At 29.2% G+C, this 25,258-nt stretch overlaps 1 protein-coding gene and 1 non-coding gene across 2 annotated transcripts; both read left to right on the top strand.

Moving 5' to 3' along the window:
* Positions 1–1,212: 1,212 nt before the first annotated feature.
* Positions 1,213–1,284, top strand: TRNAD-GUC. Its single transcript has one exon. It is a non-coding gene; the product is annotated as a tRNA-Asp (tRNA).
* An 18,784-nt stretch (positions 1,285–20,068) lies between these two features.
* On the top strand, positions 20,069–21,799 carry LOC124916791. Its single transcript, XM_047457553.1, has 2 exons — positions 20,069–20,294; positions 20,551–21,799. Exons 1-2 carry the CDS (start codon positions 20,233–20,235, stop codon positions 21,788–21,790), a joined length of 1,302 nt encoding a protein of 433 aa, XP_047313509.1. The 5' UTR covers positions 20,069–20,232; the 3' UTR covers positions 21,791–21,799.
* The last annotated feature ends 3,459 nt before the right edge of the window (positions 21,800–25,258 follow it).

Here is a 25,258-nt window from a genome sequence, read left to right as displayed (position 1 = left end):
AATTAACCTCATTTTTTTTATTATCAATATTCTGTAACTATATTATTAACAAATTTAATTATTTTTACATTCCAAGTTAAATGTTTCAACCAAAGCAGATTTTTCACGATTTTGGATGCTCTCCTGTCAACACTCTTCACTCCCTTGTTCTCTGAAACAGGGGAGTTAATTTTTTTTTCTTTTTTTTTTTTAATAAAAAAGACTTTTCTGCTTTCTCACGGTGAGGAGAATAGTAATAAGTCACCGCCTATATTATTCTAAGTCATAATTCTTATAAAAAATTTATTAAAAAATAATAATTCAATTCAAATTGAATTATATACTTCTAACTTAAAACATAACTTAATATTATAACTGAGCCGCAGTCTTTTAATTCGACATGAATGTTTTTTAAAATAGTAATCATTTGGAGCCCACAAATATAATTGACGGTTAATTAGTTACTTTATATAAAAAGCATGATTAATGTTGGCACAACCTTGATGTCTTTTAATAATTACATAAAGAAAGTGGTGTCTTACTGTCTACAGCGGAACTAAACTAAAATTAAAATAAATCTTTATAATCTTATCGTTTTTTTTTAAATTAACACAACTCTCATCTCCCACTTAATTAGAATCCAGTCCTTTAACTTCAACTTATTACTGAAACAAATAATCTTTTTATTCTCACCAAAGAGGGGTAAGTATTTCGCCTGCGGTGACACAAGTTCGATCCAGACATCCACGTTAATATTTTAGTTAATGATTTAACAAAAACAAACAAGCCCTTTTTGAGCTACGGTTTTTTTCTAAATAACTTATCACTAAAACAATTAAGCTCAATAAAAAGAATAATATGTCATTTTAGTATAGTTGGAAGTATTTTCGCCTGTCACACAAGTGACTTCCGTTCAATCCTCAACAACCGTGTTAACATTTTGGTTAATAATTTAATGAAAACAAATGCCAAGAGCTGAGGGTTTTTTTGAAAATTAATTTATTAATAAAAACAACGAACTTTTATTCTCATAAAGGAATAACAAGTGTTGTAGTATAGTGATAAATATTATCGTCAGTCACGCGGGTGACGTTGATTTGATTCCCGGCAACGTAGTTAATATTTTGGTTTATAATTTAATAAAAACAAAAAATCCCCAAGGTTAGACGTTTTTTTGAAAATTAATTTATTAGTAAAACAAACAAACTCTTATTCTCTCAAAAAAAATAACAAGTCGTTGTAGTATAGTGGTAAGAATTCCCGCCTGTCACGCGGGTGACCCGGGTTCGATCCCCGGCAACGGCGATAAGTTTTTGGTTAATAATTTAATGAAATGAAACAAGCAACGACTTGACGATTTTTAAAAAATTCGTTGTAGTTAAATGATACAGATTTCCATCTATCATGCGGGTGACATGAGTTTATCCCCCACAACTACGTGTATACTCTATTTAATTAAAACAAACAAGCCCTTAACCAATGCCGGACCTGAGACTTCGAGGCCTGAGGCGAGCACAAAACTTGGTGCCCTCAAAACTTAATATTTATACATATATTTTTTATCGATTTAAATATAATAGTATTTGTAACATGATCATATCTTTTAGGACCACTTTCAACCAAAAAGTCCCTAATATTTTGCATTTTGTCCCAATTTCCTGGATCATCAACATTTAAAGAAACAAAATCTTTTGATTTATATCTCCATCAGTGTCACTTTTAGGCATACTTACATCGTTCTCATTTTCAGACTGTTTTGGGTCTTCATTGCGAAGTTCATTCAATTCACCATGTTCCGATCATTCAACTCAGTGGCGGACCCAGAAATATTTTCTCGGGGGGGCCAAATATCTAATAACGTAGCATTTTTTGGCTATCAAATAAATGCATTTTTTAATTAAAATTTTACTCGATAATTACATAAAAATACTAATAAGCACAATTACTAAATTATTCTTGTTCATGAGTCGGTACAAAAGAAGACAAATATCTTCATTATGTTGACTATATCAATCAATTCAAGAAAATTTCCTTTATTTGATGAACTACTTGACTCATCATGTCCTCGAAAAGGTAATCCTTGCCTCAATAGAAAGCGTGTTACATCAAATATTGTCGTTAAACATGTGTGATAATTTATTTCTATATCACGACCATGTGTACGTAAAACGTTTCTCACGTTATGTCTTTGATCTTAAAATGATTCAAATTGAATTCTAGCTTCATTATGACAACTATTTGAAGTTTTCATATGACGATTGAATCTTTCTAATGCTCTTTTCCAATTTTTGTACCCATCTCCTATAAATGTATCATCTACGTTTTCTCTATTTAAAGGTTTGAAAAGATAACACCAAAAACAAAATGATGCATCTTTTGATATGCTATATTCTAACCATGTATATTTGATCAGTAACATTAGACTCATTAGTAGGCTCATTAATTGATTGAGAAGACTCATGCTGATCATGTGATGTAGAAGTACAAATTTGTTTATAAAACATCTTCATTATTTTATATCCTACATAAAATAAATGATTAAAAATAAATATGTGTCACAACCCCTAAATAAAATATAACAAATACATTTATTTGTTAAAATAATTTAAAATTAAGAAATATAAAATAATATTTTACCCTTATATTTATATAAATGGTTATTTTACCCTTATATTTATAAGTAATTTGTATTATTAATTATATTAAAATTAATCAAATATATATATATATATATAAATAAATTATAATATAAATGTAGTTTTAAAATAAATAATAATATTATATGATTTATTATATTTGAAATTAGAATACTATAATTATGAATTAGTTTTTTTTATTAATTTTTATAAAAGGAAGGGTTAGTTTATTTATATTTTTTTATTAAGAGGCAGGGTTTGATGACCTGACCTCTACTATAGATTTCAGCTCCAAAACCACTCAGGCAAAGCCTTATTTGATAAATATATATATATATATATATAATATTTTCAAAGTTTTACCCTGGTTGGGGGAGGCCCGGGCCCCCCAAGGCCCCCCTTGTAGGTCCGCCACTGATTCAACTTATCATCGATGTCATTCTGGTTCACTTTCTCTACTATTTGATCGCTTGTGAAATATTTATTAAGGCTTCCTACTTGGCTTTGAATTAAAACATTTTCCTTTTATTTTTTCTTTTTTTTTGTCTCAAACAATTGATTTCTTATAGGAGGCATGCTTGATAAAATTCTAAATGCTAATCTGCATTAAAAATTTATAGATTAACCAACATTTTATGAATCTATGATTAACCACAATGTTGCACTTCCGATATGCAATAATGTAAGATACAGATTGTGAATCCACCATTCCACCAGACAAGTCCTCAACAACCAAAAATAATCAAGTAAATCGAACCAAAATCTCACCGAAATCGGAGGAAGAACTCTAGTGGGCAGTGGCGCAGTGCCGAGAAACAAGGCTGGAACGAGAGAAAAAGCCCCAAGAGCTCGGGGAAGGAGACGATCGAGTTTTCTGCTCCGATTCCGGCAAGCTAGAGGATCGACGACGGGCTTGGGGTTTGGGGGAAGTGTTTCATTTTCTTTTTCCAGAATGCTTGTTCTATTTTTTTCTTTTTTTACTTTGATTTTGTTGATAAATGGAAATCGTGCGATAAATAATAATTGATAACCTATCAATGATAAGCCCTAACTTAATTTGTATCCAAAAAAATAAAAATAAAAAACACTATTTAGTTGAATGTTTGGGCCTGAGGCAATTGCCTCACTTATTACACAGCAGGTCCGGATCTGCCCTGAACTTTTGAAAATTAACTTATTAGTGAAACAAACCATCTCTTATTCTAAAAAAATGTCTTTCTAGTGTAGTAGTAAGTATTCGCTCCTGTCACGCGGGTGACCTGGGTTTGATTCCAGCCTAATTTTTATTAAATTAATTTATTAGTCTTTTTTTGAATTAAGGAAAACTAAAATAACATTCACAGTGGCTCTCCGATTCAACACAAAACGTTAAAAATGAAATCAAACCTGTGTTATTCTTTTTGTGAGGATAAGAGCTTGTATTTTTAAAATTAATTTATTAGTAAAACAAACAAACTCTTTTTCTCAAAAAAAATATATTTATATAACAAGTCGTTGTAATATAGTAAGTATTCTTTCTACTTACTATAATGCCTCGTCCTCGTCCGATACTTGATAACTACGATAATATTCTAGTTAATAATTTAATAAAAACATACCAATTTAGTCGGATTTTTTGAAAATTAATTTATTAGTGAAACAAACAAACTCTTATTATAAAAATAAAAATAAAAAAAGAAAAAACTTGTTTTAGAATAGTGATAAGTAATAATGCTTGTAAGGTTGGTGACTGAATTCCATCCCGGCAACGTTCATGATCAAATTGGAACTCAAGAAATGCCAAGAAGAAGACGATTCGCCGACGTTTTTGTAGTATAGTGGTAAATATTTTAACTGTTATGCGTGTGTAAATATTTTAACTGTCACGCGGGTGACCCTGATTCGATCCGACAATATTCTTGCTAACTCTGAGTGACTTGGATTCGACCCAGACTTAAAAAGGAAATATAAAAAAATTAGACCAACAAGTATTGATAAAACATTTTTACTTGAACTATATTATTAACCAATAACATAAAATTTATATTAATTTATTACTTAAAATAATTATTAAAATAGAGTATAATATAACCTATCATGTTGATTCAATATTTTTTTTAAAAGATGAAAATTGACTTCCATAAAGACTTAAAAATTAAAAGCAGTTACACCAAGGGCGGAGCCAGGATGAAAAATTACCTGGGGTTGACACCAACTTGCATCTCAAATGTAACTTTCTATACTCCGCTTTTTTTCCAATAAAATTTTCACGATTATTAGAAGATGGAGACTCGTCATGTCCTCTCAATGCATACGCTTACAAAGTGAGCCACCAAGCGTTTTCAATAATTGTTGTAAGCCGTAATCTGTTATTTTGTTTTTCAATATGACAAGGATATTCATTAGATTATCAAGATATTCAACTGCCCTATTATGTGGTGAAATATTACATCATATATGCATAACAAAAGAGGATTTATCCCCATCATTAACTCGTTTTCAATATTTGAATTCATCTATTGTAAATGTAGGTTTTTGGGGTTGCTTATGTTCAAACAAGAAACATGGGAAACAAAAAACAACATCTTTCAAAGGAGAGTATTCTAACCAAGTAAATTTTTTAAACCAATGACTTTGGAACCGTCGATTTTGATTTCCAAATTTGGTCGGCGGGTACTCATCCTTAATAGGTTGATATGACCTCATCTTGATATAAGCTCGTCTAATTTCATCCCTTTTGTAACGTTTTGCCTTTAGTATAGGAATTAATAATTTCAGTTATTTCACATTTATTCAGTTATGCTTATTAAGTTAGGTGTTTTACGTTTTATTTCTTTTCTGACTTTAGATAGCTGCAATTCTTTTTCATTAGTTGTAATCTGTTTTATCTTTATCTTTTCATAATCAGAAATCTCTCTTCATCTGTTTATTTTCACACTTCATTGTTCATCATTTTCTTGCATTCCGCACAACAATTGGTATCAGAGCGGGTTAGATCCGATCAGATTATCACTATTTGTTTTCTGGCGAGAGAATGTCTTCAATGAATCTGAAAATCGAAAAATTCACAGGGCGAAACAGTTTTGGTCTATGGCAGATCAAAATGCGAGCCTTGCTTAAACAACAAGGCGTCTGGGCACCATTGTCGAAGGAAAAGGCGAAGATAGTTGCAGGTCCTGCAAAGGAGTCTTCCTCTGGTAAAATCACTGCTGAGCTTGAGGTCTTGGAAGAGAAGGCGCACTCAACAATTTTACTCTGTCTGGCTGATGAAGTGATTACTGAGGTATCAGATGAAGATACCGCAATCGGTCTGTGGTCGAAGTTAGAGGCTTTGTACATGACAAAGTCACTGACTAACAAGTTGTTATTGAAACAACGTCTGTTTAGTCTTCGTATGCTTGAAGGTAAGTCTCTTCGTGAACATCTTGATAAGTTAAACACTATATTACTTGAATTGAGAAATATAGATGTTAAGATCGAAGATGAAGATTCTGCATTAATTCTGTTGGTATCTTTACCCAACTCGTTTGAAAATTTTGTTCAATCGTTCGTTGTGGGTAAAGACTCTGTAACTCTAGAGGAAGTTCGGTCAGCACTTCATACTAGAGAACTGCGTCATAAGGCGAGCGGTGAAATTGTAGACAATCAAGCATCTGGGTTGATTGCCAACACAGTCAACTACAAAGGGTCTGGAAAGAAGAAGGATCAGAAATACAAAGCTAAGGGCCCTAATGCTAAAGACATCTGCAATTATTGTAAAGAACCTAGTCACTGGAAGAATAATTGTCCTAAGAAAAGGTGCAAATATTCTACGGCTGCGATAGCACATAAAGACAGAGACACCGACTCGGAGGAGGACATTGCCCTTGTAGCTAACGCTTCTCTACACCCTATTGATACGTGGGTGTTGGATTCAGGGTGTTCATATCATATGAGTCCGAACAAAGAATGGTTCGATACCTATGAAGATTATGATGGTGGAAACGTTGTCATGGGAAATGATGCCATATGTAAAACGGTGGGTATTGGGACTATCAAAATTCTGACTGATGATGGTAAGATACGGACCCTAACTGACGTTTGGCATGTTCCTCAACTGAAGAAGAACTTAATATCTTTAGGCATTTTAGATGCTAAAGGTTTCAAGTTTAGCGGTGAAGAAGGAACATTGTGCATCAGTAAAGGTTCAAAAATAATACTGAAAGGTATTAAACAGAATACCTTGTATATACTACAAGGTAAGACGCTGACAGGTTCCGCTGCGGTCGCATCCAAATCTGTGAATCGGCACCCTGATGTAACCAAGTTGTGGCATATGCGACTTGGACATATGGGGGAGAGGGGGATGCAAATTGTGTCCAAACGAGATCTTCTATCTGGCCACAAGGTTACCAACCTTGAGTTGTGTGAACACTGCATTTTCGGGAAAAAACATCGCCGCAAGTTCAGTAAGGGAGTTCACAAAACTAAGGGCACACTGGATTATATCCACTCTGATTGCTGGGGTCCTACTCAAGTTGAAGGTATAGGAGGTTATAGCTATTTTGTAACATTCATAGATGATTACTCAAGGATGACCTGGTTGTATCTTCTGAGACATAAGAGCGAGGTATTTAAGACCTTCAAACATTGGAAGGCACTGATGGAGAATCAAACTGGAAAGAAGGTTAAGAGGCTGCGAACAGATAATGGGCTTGAATTCTGTTCATCTGAGTTTAATGAGTTCTGCAGGGATATGGGGATTGCAAGACATCACACTGTCCGAGGTACACCACAGCAGAATGGTGTAGCAGAAAGGGTGAATCAAACATTGTTAGAGAGAGTTAGAAGCATGCTCTCTAATGCGGGATTGACTAGAAAGTACTGGAGCGAGGCTGTCTTAACAGCTTGCTATCTGATAAATCGTGCACCACACACTGGGATTGATTGCAGAATCCCTTACGAGGTATGGTCTGGTAATGTCGTTGATTATTCTCATTTGAAAGTCTTTGGGTGCACATCTTACTATCATGTTAATGAAGGAAAGTTGGAACCAAGGGCAAAACAGGGTATTTTCATGGGCTATGGAGATGGAGTCAAGGGATATAGAATCTGGTCATCTTCTGAAGGTAGAGTAATCCTCAACAGGGATGTCACCTTTAATGAGAAGTTTATACTTAACTCCTCTATCAAGCCATCACTTTCTGGAGAAAATAATAATACCGAGAAACAGGTGGAGCTTGAGGTGGCTCCAATTCAAGGGACAACTGACATGACACACGATACTGATAAGCCATCTGAGGAAGTTTATCAATTTGGAGCACCTGAAAGTCAATCTGACATTGCAACACGACTTAGAAGGCAAATTAAAGCTCCTGACAGGTTAATTCATTCAATCGAGGGAAGAAAGATCTCAACTGGTCCTGGAAGTAGGACAATCAGTCCCTCTATAAATGATACTGAAGAAATGGTAAGTTATGCACTTTAGGTAGCTGAAGATGTCATACATAACGAGCCATCTTCTTACAATGAAGCTGTTAATGGTGCTGATTCTGCGCAATGGATTGCTGCCATGTGTGAGGAGATGGAATCACTTCACAAGAATAATACATGGGAGCTGGTTACTTTACCTAAGGGAAGAAGAGTCATTGGGTGTAAATGGATTTTCAAAAGGAAAGATGGAACCTCTAGTGCTGAAGGGACCAAATATAAAGCACGATTAGTTGCAAAGGGATTCAGTCAAAAGGAAGGCGTAGACTACAATGAGATATTCTCACCTGTAGTCCGACACACTTCTATCAGGGTACTACTAGCTATAGTAGCACATCAGGATCTGGAACTCGAGCAATTAGACGTGAAGACGGCTTTCTTACATGGTGAGATTGAAGAGGATATACTGGTGAGTCAGCCTAAAGGATTTCTTGTTCCTGGTAAGGAAACACATGTTTGTAGTCTGAAGAAGTCTTTGTATGGACTTAAACAGTCTCCTCGACAGTGGTATAAGCGATTTGACAATTTCATGATTGAACATGGTTACAATAGGAGTGCATATGATTGTTGTGTCTATCACAACAAAGTCAGTGATGGTTCTTTGATTTATTTACTCCTGTATGTAGACGACATGTTAATCGCAGCCAAGAAAATGTCGGAGATTCAAAAGCTGAAAGACCTTCTTAGTTCTGAGTTTGATATGAAAGATCTAGGTGGAGCACGAAAAATTCTGGGCATGGAAATAGTAAGAGATCGAGTTCAAAAGAAGCTATTTCTTTCACAGAAGAGTTATATTATGAAAATGTTGTCTCGTTTTGGGATGAGTACAGCAAAGGCTCTCAATACTCCTGCAGCTGTTACTGATCATTTGTCTGCATTCGCACCCCAGTCTGAAGCTGAGAAGTTATACATGTCTAATGTACCGTATGCTAGTGCGGTAGGTAGTTTAATGTATGCCATGGTATGCACTAGACCTGATATTGCGTATTCAGTTAGTGTTGTTAGCAGGTTTATGTCTCGACCTGGTAAGGAACACTGGCAAGCGGTAAAGCGAATATTTCGCTATCTGAGAGGCACATCCGATGTTGGTCTCATTTATGGGAGTAATAATCAGTGTCTCGTAACTGGTTATTCTGACTCAGATTATGCTGCAGATATCGATGGTAGAAGATCAATGACTGGTTATGTTTACACTCTTGGTGACTCTGTGGTTAGTTGGAAGGCAACATTACAGTCGACGGTGACGTTGTCCACTACCGAGGCTGAGTATATGGCGCTAACTGAAGCAGCCAAGGAAGGTATATGGTTGAAAGGATTAATCAGTGACCTTGGTATCCATCATGATCAGGCAATTGTTTTTTGTGATAGCTTAAGTGCTATTTGTTTGGCCAAAGATCAAGTGCATCATGATAGAACCAAACATATTGATGTTCGTTATCATTTTCTTCGTACTGAGAGGAGAATCAAAGTGAAGAAGATCAACACACATCATAATCCTGCTGACATGTTCACGAAGCCGGTCCCACTTAGTAAATTCACTCATTGTTTGGATTTGCTAAATGTTGACAGTTGGAAGTAGCCTGATAAGGCTTTTCTTGTTGGGTGATACTAAGGCAAGGTGGAGATTTGTAACGTTTTGCCTTTAGTATAGGAATTAATAATTTCAGTTATTTCACATTTATTCAGTTATGCTTATTAAGTTAGGTGTTTTACGTTTTATTTTTTTTCTGACTTTAGATAGCTGCAATTCTTTTTCATTAGTTGTAATCTGTTTTATCTTTATCTTTTCATAATCAGAAATCTCTCTTCATCTGTTTATTTTCACACTTCATTGTTCATCATTTTCTTGCATTCCGCACAACACCTTTGATTAAAAGGATATTTCCATATCGGAATACGTAATGTTTGATCAAGTTTAAGATAAGTTACATCACCATCAATTCTAGGAGATTTGTTAGGTTTTGAGTAGGGATATCAAATTCTTTATTTAAATACCGAATCAAACCAATTTAACTATTTTAACTTGTTTATTAATATTAATTTATATTTTATTATAAATTTTTGAAATAGTCTAAAATTAAGAAATATAAAACACTATTATTATTTAATTTTTATATTATACCCTTATAAATAATTTGTATTATTAATTATATTGAAATAAATAAAAAATAATGTATAATTATTATATAAATATAATTTTAAAATAAATAATATTATTATATGATTTACATTATTTTATATATAATTTTTTATACTTTATTTATATATTAATTAAAATTTATGTATTATTATAAATATTAAAAAATATTAATAATAACTATTTTAAAGATGAGGCCAGGGATTAATCACCTGACCTCAAGGTTCAAAGTCTAGTTACATAGCCATCTGGGCTAAAAGTTTTATGTGAAATACATATATATAATATTTCATTTTAAGATTTTAATTTAGGTGGGGAGCTCACCCTCCGCCCCAGAGTTACACAACTCTTTTACTTAAGCTATACTAATAAAATATATATATATATATATATATAAGAGGAACAAACGGTGATAAAACTTTCTTTTTAATTCAGCTATACTAATAAATTATAACATAAAATTTATATTAATTTATTATTTTAAAATAGAGTATAATATAACATATCATGTTACTAATCAAATTATAACATATCATTTTAAATTATTTTTTATTAACATATAACATATTATTTTTATCATTTTTAATTATAGCTAAAATTGTCTAAATTTTTTATCCTCCCATTTTGAAATTTTAATAAAATGATTTTAACCATTTTTCAAAAAATATATATCAACGTTGATTCAATTTAAAATCGCTATAGTTTTAGACTATATTAACTTATTAATGTCGGTAACATATCATTGTTAATACATTAGACTGTATGACACAAACATTTATTAGTTTATCATTTTTCATAATTTATCATTTTAATTATTTTAAGATTGAGGATACCCTTAACTTGTTTTTGTAATGGTTTGTATATGTACTGTGATCAAATCATCAAGAGAGATAATGCTAATTATTAATTAACTTGCAAGTAATTGCCATTTCTGGCAAGTTAATTACTTATTTAATTGTGCTTTAAGGCTTTAATTAAGCTGATCTAGTGCTTAATCACCTTTTTTTTTTTTTTTTTTACTTTTGAAGAAGTTGACTGCTCTACTAACTTTTCAAGATTCTCAGACTAATCATGATTATTATGCATTTAAATAGAAACACCCTATATATATTTTATAGGATCTAACATGATTAATATTATATAATGTACAAAGAATGGACAATATTAATGCAAGTTGTTTAAATAATTACTAATTATTTTGATCTTTATTAGATTATTGGGAGTGCGGAATGCATGTTCTTTCTTCCCTCTTCTCATGCTTAAATATTATAATTAAGTAGAATTTTGTTTTTAAGGATACCACGATAATCTAAATTCACTTTTTTAAGTGAAGAGAATAATTATTAAGAGACTAGAGATTACATTTTCGATTCTTAATTAAAACGGCTTAAATTTAAGTGAATGTCATGACGGTGACTGGTCAAATCCAAGATTTGTTTTTCTTGGTTTATAAAGTTTTAATATTTTATAAACATTATAGATATGGAACTATTACCTATAACAAGTGAGCATATTAATCGAATAGATACACGAATAATTCTACTAAAATAAAATAAATAAATGAAATCTAAAAGTGAAGAGAATACTTAATTTAAAATTTTAAAATTTTATCTCGTATTATTAAAAATGTAAAAATAATATTAATAAAATTTATGAAATTTAACAACTTTTACATATTATTTAAGTTGCAACTTATATTATTTATAGAATAAAATTCATTTATTATAAAATCTGAATTAATATTTTCAACCAACTCTCGTTCAATATAAATCATCTTGTTCTGTAGTAGCGGTAGAAATTGATAAAGTAAAAAAATTCAAATCAATCTATCAATCAAATTATAATTTTGTGACTTATTTGTTTCAACTAATTTGCGACACAATTCATTAATGGAAGACATATTTTAAAAATTCTCATCGAGAAACATCAATTTCATTCTTACGGAGTTAAGATCTCAAATAATGTATTTTTTGTTCACTAAAATCTTTTGAATAATACTTTTCAGCCAATTTACAAATATCTCATCCTTAAATAATTTAAAATTATCTTTAGGATATAAAAGCATAACTAAGTATAAGGAACTCTACTACTTCATCACTAAATCTGGAATTCAATTCATCTGGTTGAAAATTTATCACTGAATTGAAGATATTGAAATATAGTGTTGACGAATTGTCAACGATTTTTTTTTTGTCATGTTGCATTTTTGTATGAAGTATTTTAAATCTGGAATGTCAATGTAATGTTATGCTAATGTAGGGTTTTGACTACCGTTTTTTTACGAATTGAAATCAAAATTGGAGTTGTAAGTGTTGTTAGGTTGAGAATTTCATATTATGTAGTTTCCATTAATATAAGCATAATTTTAATGGGCCTTATAACTGAATACTGAATGGGCCCTAAATTTGAAAAAAATGAGCCTTATTGGATAATATATATCTTCTTGTCCAGAAAATAATCAAACAAAAAAAAGTATTATATATAATTAATTTTATTTAAAACATCTAAAATCTAAATCATTATTTGAAAATATTTTATTTTAAAAATTATTATTGATTTTACCTATTATAAATAGAATTATTTAATTTCAAAATATTTTATATTTTAAAATAAAATAAAATAAAATCATTAAGTTAAATTCTAAAAAGGTAATTAATTTTTAAAATTTGTAGTTGTGGTTTCAGTTTTAAATTTCATTGAATGAACTTTGATGTTTGCACTTTGCATTGACATAGTGGATTTAATAAAAGAATTAGGAAGATCCACGTGCGATACATACGGATAAAAATATATTGTTACAACGTCTCACGTTAATCAAATTTGGTGTTGAATTAAAAATAAAAAGTGTTATTAATCAAGTTGGTTAAAAAGTTGTACTTATTTTGTTAGGTTGCGATTTCAAAACATACCTATAGTATTTTTTATTTTATTTTTAACCGTTTTAAGTTTATGGCGGGTCAACCCAGAATTCGACCAAAGTATCCATTTACTCTCACATATATATCCAAATTAACCACAACTCTCGACCCGTCAATCTGGACACTTTTAAAATTAAGCATCATTATATATATATATATATACAGAGTCGGCCCCGAGTTTTGGGCTGCCCCAGCCCCATTAGAAAAAAGCACGATATTTTTTTGTTGCCCTAGGTCGAGTTAAAAAATTTAATAAAAAAATGGTGTTCAAAATTATAATATATTTAATTAAAACCTAAGTATTTTTAATAAATGGGCTGCCTTGGGGGTGGGCTGCCTTAGCCCGAGGGTTTGTCGGGCTTACCCCAGGGCCGGCCCTATATATATAAATATATATATTAGTTAGTTAAAAAGTTAAACTTATATTTTTACAACGTGGGACGTTGGGAGTTTATCAAAATCAATTATATTGAACTATATCAAGATTTATATGAGTGCAGATGGATTGAAATTCCCATTTTTCACATATAATTGGGTTATATTATTTGGGTAGTTTTTGAAATATAGATTCAGGCCCAATATGGAAATATGGAAATGCTGATGTAAAAAGTTATTTTGATTTTTTTTTAATATCTTACTTAAATATTAATTTAAATAAAATAATATTATAAAATATAATTTAATTTTATATATATTAATAAATTTAATAAATATTTATCCATTCAAATTAGTTATATTTTTAAACATGACCAATATTATTAAAATAAGTATAAAAAACTTGATGCAAATTTTCATATTATTTGGTATAACATTATTTTATAGAACTATAAAGATTCTCGTGCGATGCACACGGATAAAAATATATTGTTACAACGTCCCACGTTTATCAAATTTGGTGTTAAATTAAAATAAAAAGTGTTATTAGCCAAGTTGGTTAAAAATTTGTACTTATTTTGTTAGGTTGCGATTTCAAAACATACATATAACATTTTTTATTTTATTTTTAACCGTTTTAAGTTTATGGCGAGTCAACCCAAAATTCGACTCAAATATCCATTGACTCTCACATATATATATATCCAAATTAACCACAACTCTCGATTCGACAATTCAGACACTTTCAAAATTAAGCATCATCAGTGTTCTAAATGACGGTAGGCGGTGGCGGAGCGGTAAGTGACTGCCTACTGCCTCAGGTGTCTAGGCGGTGCTTAGGCGGTGTCTAAGCGGTTCAATATAAATAAATTTAAATATAAATATAATAAAGATGTTCTATAATTATGATTTTATCAAAAAGCTAAATTAATATTCTCTAACATAGTAACATCTAACAAAAATAAGTATGTAGACGAGCTGAAGAAGAGATAGATGTTTAGATGATCGAATAATATGTAGATGATAAGGGAGATGAGGTGAATGAGATAAGAAACGGAAAAGAAGAAGATAAATGAATTGAATTGTAAAGAATCATTTCAAAATTTATATAAATAGTGGGAGATAAAGAGTGTTTTTATTGAATTTATATATATATTAATATTAGTAATTAATTAATTATAAATAATAAATAATTAAATAATCTGACCGCCTCATGTATAGGCGGAGCGGTGTTGGACCGCCTACCGCCTAGGCGGCCGCCTCGACCGCTTATATATAATGATGCTTAATTTTGAAAGTGTTTAGATTGTCGGATCGAGAGTTATATATATATTAGTTAGTTAAAAAGTTGAACTTATATTGTTACAACGTCCCACGTTTATCAAAGTGTTATTAGCCTAGTTGGTTAAAGAGATATATTTCTTTTTGTTAGGTTGCGAGTTCAAAACATACCTATAACATTTTTAATTTTATTTTTAACCGTTTTAAGTTTATGGGCGGGTCAACCCAGAATCCGACCCCAAGTATCCATTTACTCTCACATATATCCAAATTAATCATAACTCTCGACCCGGCAATCCGGACACTTTCAAAATTAAGCATCATTAAATATATAGTAATATATATATATATATATATATATTAATATATATATATATATTAATAATACTATAAGCAAACTTATTATTTTGTGTGAATTCATAACGGCTATGAAGCTCATGCTAAAAAAATATATTAACTAGTTCGGTACAAAATATTTAATTTGTTACGAAGTTGGTATATATTCGTCTATTTAAAAATAATAATATTTATATTTATTGTGTGGCAAAATTTATAAATGGTCCGATTATCTCATGTTATTATTTTTGTACTTCATTTGTTTTAATCAGCACAATTAATTTTTCTTTCTTTTCAAGCCTACACTCATTTTATATTATGATGGTTCGATAACGTATTTACTTTATTCATAATTTATATATTATCGAAAGTTTATGTATAAAATTTCACTCACTCAATTTATAATTATTTTGATTAAACAAAATCAAAATAATTAAAATTAAAGCGAATAACATGATTAAATAATTAAATGTGATTAATTATTGTAATAATTAAATCTCAATTAATTAAAGTAAAGGCTAAGAATAAAAATAAAATAAAAATTAGAATAAATGTTGTACTCATTTTATCTCAATTTAATTAAAAAAAATCAAAGAGATTAAAATAAATAATTTAGGTTAAATGATATATACATTTTATCTCAAATAAATCATTTATTAAACCTAAACATATACAAAATAAAATAAAATAAATAAAAAAAATTAATTTAATATTTATTAAAAATATTTTATATGGTGAAAATTGAAAAAAAAAAATGAAAAAAATTTAATTTCAAACAAACTTCAAGGCTGGAAAAAATGTTGAAATCTGATGAAGACGAAATAGAAGAAATTATAGCAGTAGACCACACAGCCATGAGATGAGCATTGGATTATCATTCAACGCCCAAAAGCCAACCGCATAGCCCGCTTCAGCGAAAGTAGGACGCTTTCGCGCGCCTACAACTACATCAACCCAAATGCGCGCGGATCGCCCATCGCCAATGGAATGCGGACGGAGCGTCCCGCATTCGATTTTTGGCTTGAAACGACGTCGTTTTGCCTGGTTTGTCTTCTTTCTCGCGACGACGAACTAGATAAGAACAAACTTTCATCTTTGTTTTTCAAAGATTGAATTTTGTCATTTTTCCACTGTTTGACTCCGTTCAAAAGGTAAAATGATCACCTTACTCCGATGATCATTTCCCCTACACTTTGAGGCAATATCATTGCTTATAAGGGTAACTGGTCGGAGATCAAACAAAAGACCACCAATGGTCTTTTGACCAAATCAAGTCGACTTGGTCGATGAACCGACCTTGGGAGCCTATAAATAGCATCCTCTATGCAAACTGAAGACAAGAGATTCACTCTCCACCTCTTAATCAAGCTCAAACGAAAATGCGACAGTAAAGATCTTCAAACTTTCTGAAATTTCTAAAGTTTCGTGTAAGACAATAAGGCTTTGATTTAAGCATTTATGAAGCTTCTAAAAGAGTTAAGAAGTGTTCTCTAACTCATAGTAAACTTCCAATCATACTGTAAATCGATTTACAAGTATAAATTGAAATCTTATATTTCAATTCGACCAGTTTTACATACTGCATGATTGTATGATTTCTTGATTGGAAAACGATTCTATAATCATTTATAAGCTCTCTAGTGAAATAAAACTAAATTAATCAACCTAAATTAGAAATACCCAAATTTGATATTGAAATTTGTTCAAAATCGGGTTTTATTCTATTACTCAAGAACAGCAACCAAAAAATTTCTCAACATGTTTCCATTGATATTAGGAACAAATTGAAACCAATTTCAAGGCATCCCGATCATGTTTGATCAAAAATTAATTTTTTGTATAAAAAATAAAAATTCAATTCTTGAATTAATTAAAATGAACAACCAATGTTCATGATTTGGTTTCATTCAACATATACGCTTCATTAAAGTTCAAAATCCCAAAACCTATTTTTTGACCTCAAAATTGGTTGAGATAAATTGAACATCATCCAGATCGAATGATACATCGGGATGAAGTTATAGGTGATTCTTGATACCAGTCAAAGCTTCTCATGTCCTTGGATAAAAAAATTAAAGCCCTAGTCAAAAATACCAAACTTGCAGTTTGATGTTCTTGACGATCGAAGAAAGTTAACCCAATGATAGCCCAAGACCGATGGAAATTTAGCCTAGAGTTAGCCTAGGACCGATAGTCTTTCATACCCAGATCGAGAAGCTCTCGCACCCAAACTGAGAAGCTCCCGCACCCCAACCAATAGACCTCGACCCGAGACTGAGGAAAGCGCACCCCAGACCGAAGCAACCGATGGACTTGTATGGTTGGAATTTTTAAATTTAAAATTTAAAATTTTTTGAAATAAATTGATTAAATAAAACGTAATAAATTTTTAAATTTCAAAATTAATTTTGAAGCCCCCGACCATTTTCTAAAAATCTAAAAAAAAAAATTGAAAACTATTTCAAAATATTTTCACAAAAAATATTTTCATAATTTTTTTTTGATAAAGACCTGTTTGAGAATTATTTTTAGATCCTAATGCCTTCAAAGGTCTTTCCTCGTTAATCATCGACATCAACCTTAGGTACCAGAATTTAAATATATTTTTTTACAATTTTAAATACTAGGAAAAAACTTGTGCATGTCTAGGATCTGAAGAATAATTGGTTAAATAAAATGTAATAAAACCAAGTTTTCAAGAGCCAAAATTTTATAAAGTAGAAGCCGTTTTTTAAACGGGTATAGAGGATATAGCTTGAAAACTCGTTTCTGAGTATCACTAAACATCGAACCAAAAAGAGACTCTAGTCAAAAATACGTTTGTAGACGTATAATTTATTGATTTTAAAATCAATTGTCGACTCTTATCAAATAAATGATCTTTTAAATTAATTATTTTTAATTAATTTAAAATACATATTTCTTTAAATTAAATTTTAATTTGATTATTTCAAATTTAAAAGATTATTTAAAATTTGATCAAAATTAATTATTATTATATTAATTTTAAGATGTTAGGACATATTTATATAAACCTTTTAAAATAATGTTTTATTAAAAAAGATTTTGATATGTAAACCGATATAGAAATTTTTTGAACATCAAACTCTTTTGGGAGAAGGGTTTTTGGGAGTTACACATTAAAAAAATGATTTAGAGACCAAATAAATGCATTTAAAGTTGAACATAAAATATGTTCGAAAAAAGAAATAAATTTTACAAAAATTACTTGATTAATTGATGACAATTTGAACTTGCTTAAAATTTTATAATCGCGAGTCGCGACATTACTCTAATCTCTGAAATGGAAATTAAATCATAATTATTTTATTAATTATTCTTTATTTCTTTATTATATTATATTATATTATTATATATTATTTTGGTTATTCAGTATCGTATCAATAATTTTGGTATTTGTACCATATTTTAACTTTTTTTTGTATATTGAAAAAATTGATATTTCAATAAAAATTGTATGGTATTTTCGATATACTAATAATATCGATAATTTTTTCGACCCTATTTTATATTTACAAATTCAAAATAAGTTATTATTTATTTAAATAAATGAACTAATTACTTAATATTGTAACTATTATTTATTTATTATTATTTAATACATTAATTTCATATTTAGTTATATATATATAAATAATAGTAATATACAATTAATAGATTTTTAAAATAAACAAATTTCAAATAAATAATCGATTTTAGAGTTTATAAATGACCAAATGTTTTAAATAACCTTTGTGAGCAACCCTACGAAGGAAATACAAGTCATTTCCATAACACAATTGGTCATAACAAATATTTCAATTTACCTATCATATTTCAAAAGTGAAGTTTATTTTTTATTATTATTAAATTTTATTAATAAAAAATCTATCAAGTTATTGGTTGGAGTTTTTATACTACAACCATTCAAAAAACAAATCTACATTAAATAATAAATATATTTTTAATTTGCTATTATATTTTATTTACATTTAAATAATCATATTTAAATTAAATAAAATAAATTCACATCAATAGCATGAAAATATTAATTATAATCTTATAATATTACATTCCCATTAATTATTTAAATGATAAATAAAAATATTATTAGTATATGATTATAAAATAATAAATAAATAATGATGGTAAAATTATTATAAAAAAATAGATAAAAGAAGAAGAAAAAAAAGCATGTATCATCACTTTAATATAATTTTTTTGAAATAACTAATTTTCTCAATACATTCAAATCCGGTAGATTAAGTGGAGACTCACAATAGAGTGGCTGAACTTAATTGACACATTATCTTAATACATATATAAATGACACTTTTAACCTAAATTAAATTTAAAGTGGAAGCAATATATATTCAAAAACTTGCAAATAATTATGACATTTTAACATAAATAAAATTAAAAGTTGAAAGAACATACATTAATACAAGTGTGACAATATACGATAAAGTTGTTTGGATAAGAATGATCTGATCGATCGAGCATTAATTAAACACGTGTTATCCTAATCGAATTAATGTGGTATTATTTGAATTACTTAGGGTAGGGTTAAATGATGAGTAGTGACCTTTAAATTTGTCTTCAAAATTCAACCACAAATAAGACGCCTTCGTTTACAATGACTAAACTATCTTCGTGTCATTTTCAATAATGCTCTTCTAACCTAAGTCGAGTCGATAAGTCTTCTAACTTAATTAAAGTTGTCTTTAACAACCATAAATTCAGAATTTTAGTTGACTCATTTAAACTAACAAACTAACGTCTCATTTTTAACGGCGTGTTAAGTGACAGCGTGTTAACTACGCGACAAATTTAACCGAGTTAAATCCCTGTTAATGTATAAACCAAAAGTAGTAGATGGGTAATTTGGTCACTTACTATAACTCTCCCCCATTGTATTTATCTCTCACCCCCTCCTCTCTTCTTTTTCAGCCGTTCTTTCTCTCAAGCCATTCATATTCATTGTCATCATTTCAGGTGCTTGAGCTTTTCCTCTGCTCTGCATTCTCAGTTTTCAGGGTTCATCTTGAGTAAGCTAAGCAAGGATTGAAACCCTAGTTGTAGAAAACCCATCGTGAGTCAGGTTAAGGAGAGAAGGATTCTGATGTTTTTGCTGCAGCCAGCAGCCATGGAGGAGTCTTATACCTTGACGATCGCTGATTCTAAGTAACAATTTTTTCCCTATCTATCCTCGTCTTCTCTATCAGTTCATTTGTTTGAAAATGACTTGTTAAAAGCGTCTTAAACCTGTTTTTCTTTGCATTCTTCTATGTATCCAAAAAAAAAAAACAGAGTATTAAATAGGGTATTTAATAAGCGGTATCTTCTTTTGGATGTCTTTCCGGAATTGGTTTTATCTTCTTTTGTTGTTTAGTATCATTATCATAAGTAATAACGCCTTGAATTTGATCTTGATTTGTAGGGTTAAACATGGAAAAGCATTGTTCTTTCTGATGGCTCTGTTATGTACATCACTGTTGAGCCATGCTGCATGTAATTGTGGGTTTCATTTGATGAATGTGGTTGAACTTGAAGGAGAAGGAACAACTTATTCTATTCAATCTAATGCTGCAATGATGTCTGATCTAGAAAGGAATTCTTCAGAGTTATTGGATTATGGATCAAAATTTGAGTTATTAAGTGTCTGTGCTGTTGTTAATCATATTATTGGATACAGTAATGGCTTCTGTATGATTTCACTGTTGGAACCTAGCGATGTTACTTCAGATCATTTGTTTATTGCAAGCTGGAGGACTGAAGTTATCGACAGCATAGAGGTCGTATTTCTTTCAGTCCGGTTCCGGTCCCATGACAGTTTAATGCAGCTGATCTTGAACACGGGTGAATGCTGGTTTCCAACTGAAAACGAGGCTTGTTTGGAGTTGTTCGCCAAATTTGAAGAAGTGAATTTAGAATTGCAGCTGAACCAGGATGTGGCAGTTGTATTCTGGTCCAGGTACAAGAAAGCATGTCTTGTTGTCTTGATCGTCATCCCTCTTGCCTTTTATGTTGTTCATCCGCAATTGATGGAAAGAAGAAGAATAAACTCTATCCCTGTTCCACAATTAGCTGAAAAAGCTTCTAACTTGGATCAATCATCATCATCATCATCATCTGGTGCAAATGACTTGTCAAAACCTGTAGAAGAACCACCGAAGGCCATAAAGATTGAACCTTTGATCAAATCCCCTGAAATAACAACAACACCACCACCTCCTCCTCCTTCTTCGTCATCAGGTAAAGAGAAATGCAGAAGAAACCGTCGAAAGAGAAGAACTTCCAGTTCATCATCTTCTTCATCTCAAGTGCTCACTCCAATTGTAGTTGCTGTTGATCAAGCTTTTGTAACTGTACCCAAAACTGTTGTGAAGGATAAGAAGCCAGTAGATGATGATTTTCTGTTTCGTTCAGCCAATGATCAAAGTATGAAGATTCCAACTTCAACTCTAGCTCTTCATGCCCGAGCTCCAGGTCCAAAACAGGAGATGGTGAAGAAGATAACAGCCACTATTAACGACCCATATGTTTATGATATATGGTCAGACCATCTTCTCGAGATTGTTCTATCTGAACTATGGAGTAGTTTCTTTGTAACGGGACCACAGTTCATTGTTAAGTCTCAATCTGAGCATGTTGTAACTTCCCCTTATAAGGGTGATTAAAAACTAAGCTTCATAATAATAATAATGAAAATGAAATGAAATGTTACAACTTACATGCTTCTGTTATTTAACTTTACTTTATTTTATATGATTTTTAACTCTATAATATTATAATAAAGTCCGCAATACCAAAAGTACCCTCACTAATCTCATTCGGATTCAATTACAGATCATCAAAATAGCTTTTCAGTATAATTTTACTACTAACATTTTGTAAGCAAAAGTTTTGGGTTTATTTTTTTAATTTATAAAAGATTAGTTAAATTAAATATAAATGGTTGTTTAAACAGACGGAAAAGGTAACTGTGACTATTCAAAGTAAAGGACACAGATGTCTTTATTAATTAATTAATAAAAATTTGTTGAGTGAGGGGGTAAAATGGTCAATTGAACAATTGTAATCTAGAAAAGATTCACAAAATAAGATTTTCACTTTATTTAAAGTTTACCAACCTCAAGTGTAATCTAAACTCAGATTACATCTAAATGTCTGACTATTTTAAAAAAGTAAATCAATGTCTAGCTATACTATTAAGGGCTTGTTTGATATTTTGAATTATTTATATTAAATTCGAATAATCTAATATGTTATCTATGAATCATTTTTGTTACCAAATTCTTTCAAATTTAAATTAAAGTTATAATATTGTCTTTTATCTTTCTTTATAATAATTTCAAAATAATCAAAATATAAAGTTACTTTATAATTTTACACAAATAATAGATTTTCTTATAAATTAATTCTTAAAATATAACTTTTTACAATTTTTATATATCAGTCAACATTGTTCAAATAAAATAAAAACATTTAATATATAGAATGATGTGTATTCAAATACATGAACGGATATTCTTTTTCCTTGTCTAACTGAATTTAGACTTCCTTAACATAATTTATCTGACAAAAATATTATATATATATATAGTCTCTTTAAAACAAACAAAGAGTTGTTTGATACTAAGTTGTTTTGTTTTTTCTCTATTTTATTTGGATATATGAAAATTATTTTTTATCTGGTTAATATCATTCTATTCATCAAATTACTTCAATTTTTAAACAAAATATCAAAATACTCAAAATATTTTTATTAAATTTGAATTTTAAAAAATATTTAATAGTTTTTGTTAAATAAATTTCAAATAACTTACTTTTTTTATTTTTAAATAAGATTATTTTAAACAAATTTATACAAAATCTTAAAAAAAAAAAAAAAAATCAAACAAGTTGTAGGAGCTTGTTTGATGTAGTGATTTTTTTGGTTTAGTTTAAATAAGAAAATATTAATAAAAATGAGATTGATAAATGTGTGAAATGAGAACGAGTATAATTGATAAAAATGTTTTTGTATCATATTTTTTAAATATTTTAATAAGTCATTAAAAAAGAAAAAAAAAATAGTGTTTGAATAGAAGTATTAATTATTTTCATTTTTATGAATAGATTTTTATGGATAATGTTTGAATTTATTAGAGAGAAATTATTAATATTATTTTATAATTAAAACTAATATTAATATTTTAATTTTATTTTTTATTATATTTTATTTTATTAAATTATAAAATATTATTTTTTTATATTTTAATTGTTTAAAATATATAAAATATTTAAGTGTGTGATAATTTAATAAAATATAATATTTTATCATATTAATTATATTTTTTTATAAAAATAAATAATTATAAAAAAAGAATTAATTATTCAAATTTTTATTAATTATAAATAAAAAAATTATATATCAAATTTATATAATATAAGATAAAATTTTTAAAATATTATATATTAATAATGAATCAAATGGTATAATTTTTTTAATAACAATTTTTGATAAAATATTTCATATTTAATTTTTTATATAAAATTATTATTTTATTTTTAAGTTTTATATTTTATATTTTATTTTATTATAATTTTATTATTAATATATATTATTTAAAATTAATTATATAAAAATGATTATATAATTATGTTATTATAGTTATTATTTAAATTTTGTTTTATTAATTATATTTTATTTTAAATATTTCTTTTATATTATTTAAATAATTAAAATAATTTTTTTTAATAAAAAATAAAATAAAATATATTATTATTTTAATTATAAAATAACGTGTAATATAATTTAAAAAAATATATATAATATTATAATTATAAAAAAATAAACATTAAAAAAATGGAGTGAGATAGAGTTTCGTGATTCATTGCTCCAAATTCATTAACTAAACATTCATGAAGATCTTTTTAACCATCATTTAAACTATTTAATTTTTTTATATTTAAATATTAAAATTATAACTTATTCAACAAAAAAAATAATAATATATATATAAGTAACGATGGAGTTAGCCACAAATGGTTCGTTTGATGGTACTCAGTGCTGTACCTGAGATTTCGAGGTCTGAGACGAGCACAAAACTTTGTGTCCTCAAAGCTTAATATTCATACATATATTTTTTTATCAATTTAAATATAATAATATTTGTAACATGAATTTTAGAAATAAAATATCATCAAAACAATATGTCATAAGTAAATACTAAAAAAACAAAGAAGATCCAAACAAAATATAAAATTAATGTTCCGAACTAGTACATAGTCACTTGAATATTACTCGTCTCGCATTTTTTGAAACAAAAGTATTGATCAAGTTTGAATAATCAATTTTCTCAATAGATAACATAGCTAACCCATTTAGTCTTTCTTGCGACATAGTTGATCGAAGATAAGTTTTAATCAACTTCAATTTGGAAAAACTCATTTCCGTAGATGCAACAGTAACTAGTATAGTCAGCAAAACTCGATATGCGATATAGGAATTTGAATAACAACCATCCATTGTTTTCAAATAATTCAGCACATCAATCGCTCTTTTTGTTTCTCCGGGTAATGAATGTCTTAACAACTTTAGTTCTATAAATAAATCTGATTCATCAACATCAGAGTGTCCATCATGTGTTAAAGAATTTTGAAGATTGACACATGAGCTCAAGAGACCATCATCATCAATTGACTTCAACTTCTCCAAACTAAATAAAACCCCAAAGGTTTCTTCGTACTTTTGAAATTGCTCAAACCGAGTTTGAAGTGAATAAAGAGCTTGATCAATTATAAATAAGAAGTAATTAACTCGAAAAGATTCTTTAGGAGATTGAGTTACCTCTTCACTGTTGATATTATCAAATTGTCTCTTCCTCCGAATGATGCGTTTTTCTCAGAAAATAGGTTCATTTCTCATTTCACTTGCAATATGTTCGACTTCAACCAAGGCTTGATCAAATCCAGATTCTCTAAACTCTTGGAGAAAAGAAATAAGCCCCTTTAACTGTCCGATAGCAACATCAATATCCATTTTTTCTAATTGGAGAAACTTACCGACAATGTTAATCTCATATAATAACTTGTACCAAATTATCATTCCAGTTAAGAATTCAAAATTCTCAAGTTCAAATGATGCCAAGCCCTCAGCTTCA

The sequence above is a fragment of the Impatiens glandulifera genome, chromosome 9 (genome assembly GCF_907164915.1).
Source record: "Impatiens glandulifera chromosome 9, dImpGla2.1, whole genome shotgun sequence".
Taxonomy (NCBI): domain Eukaryota; kingdom Viridiplantae; phylum Streptophyta; class Magnoliopsida; order Ericales; family Balsaminaceae; genus Impatiens; species Impatiens glandulifera.
The sequence above is the reverse complement of the archived record's forward strand: the minus strand, read 5'-3'. Positions and strand labels throughout refer to the sequence as shown.

Bases quoted from the DNA above. Each gene is read 5' to 3' on its own strand.
- LOC124916791 (XM_047457553.1), top strand. From the start codon at position 20,233: ATGTTTTTGCTGCAGCCAGCAGCCATGGAGGAGTCTTATACCTTGACG. The intron at 20,295-20,550 runs GTAACAATTTTT...CTTGATTTGTAG, and splicing joins TTGACGATCGCTGATTCTAA to GGTTAAACATGGAAAAGCAT.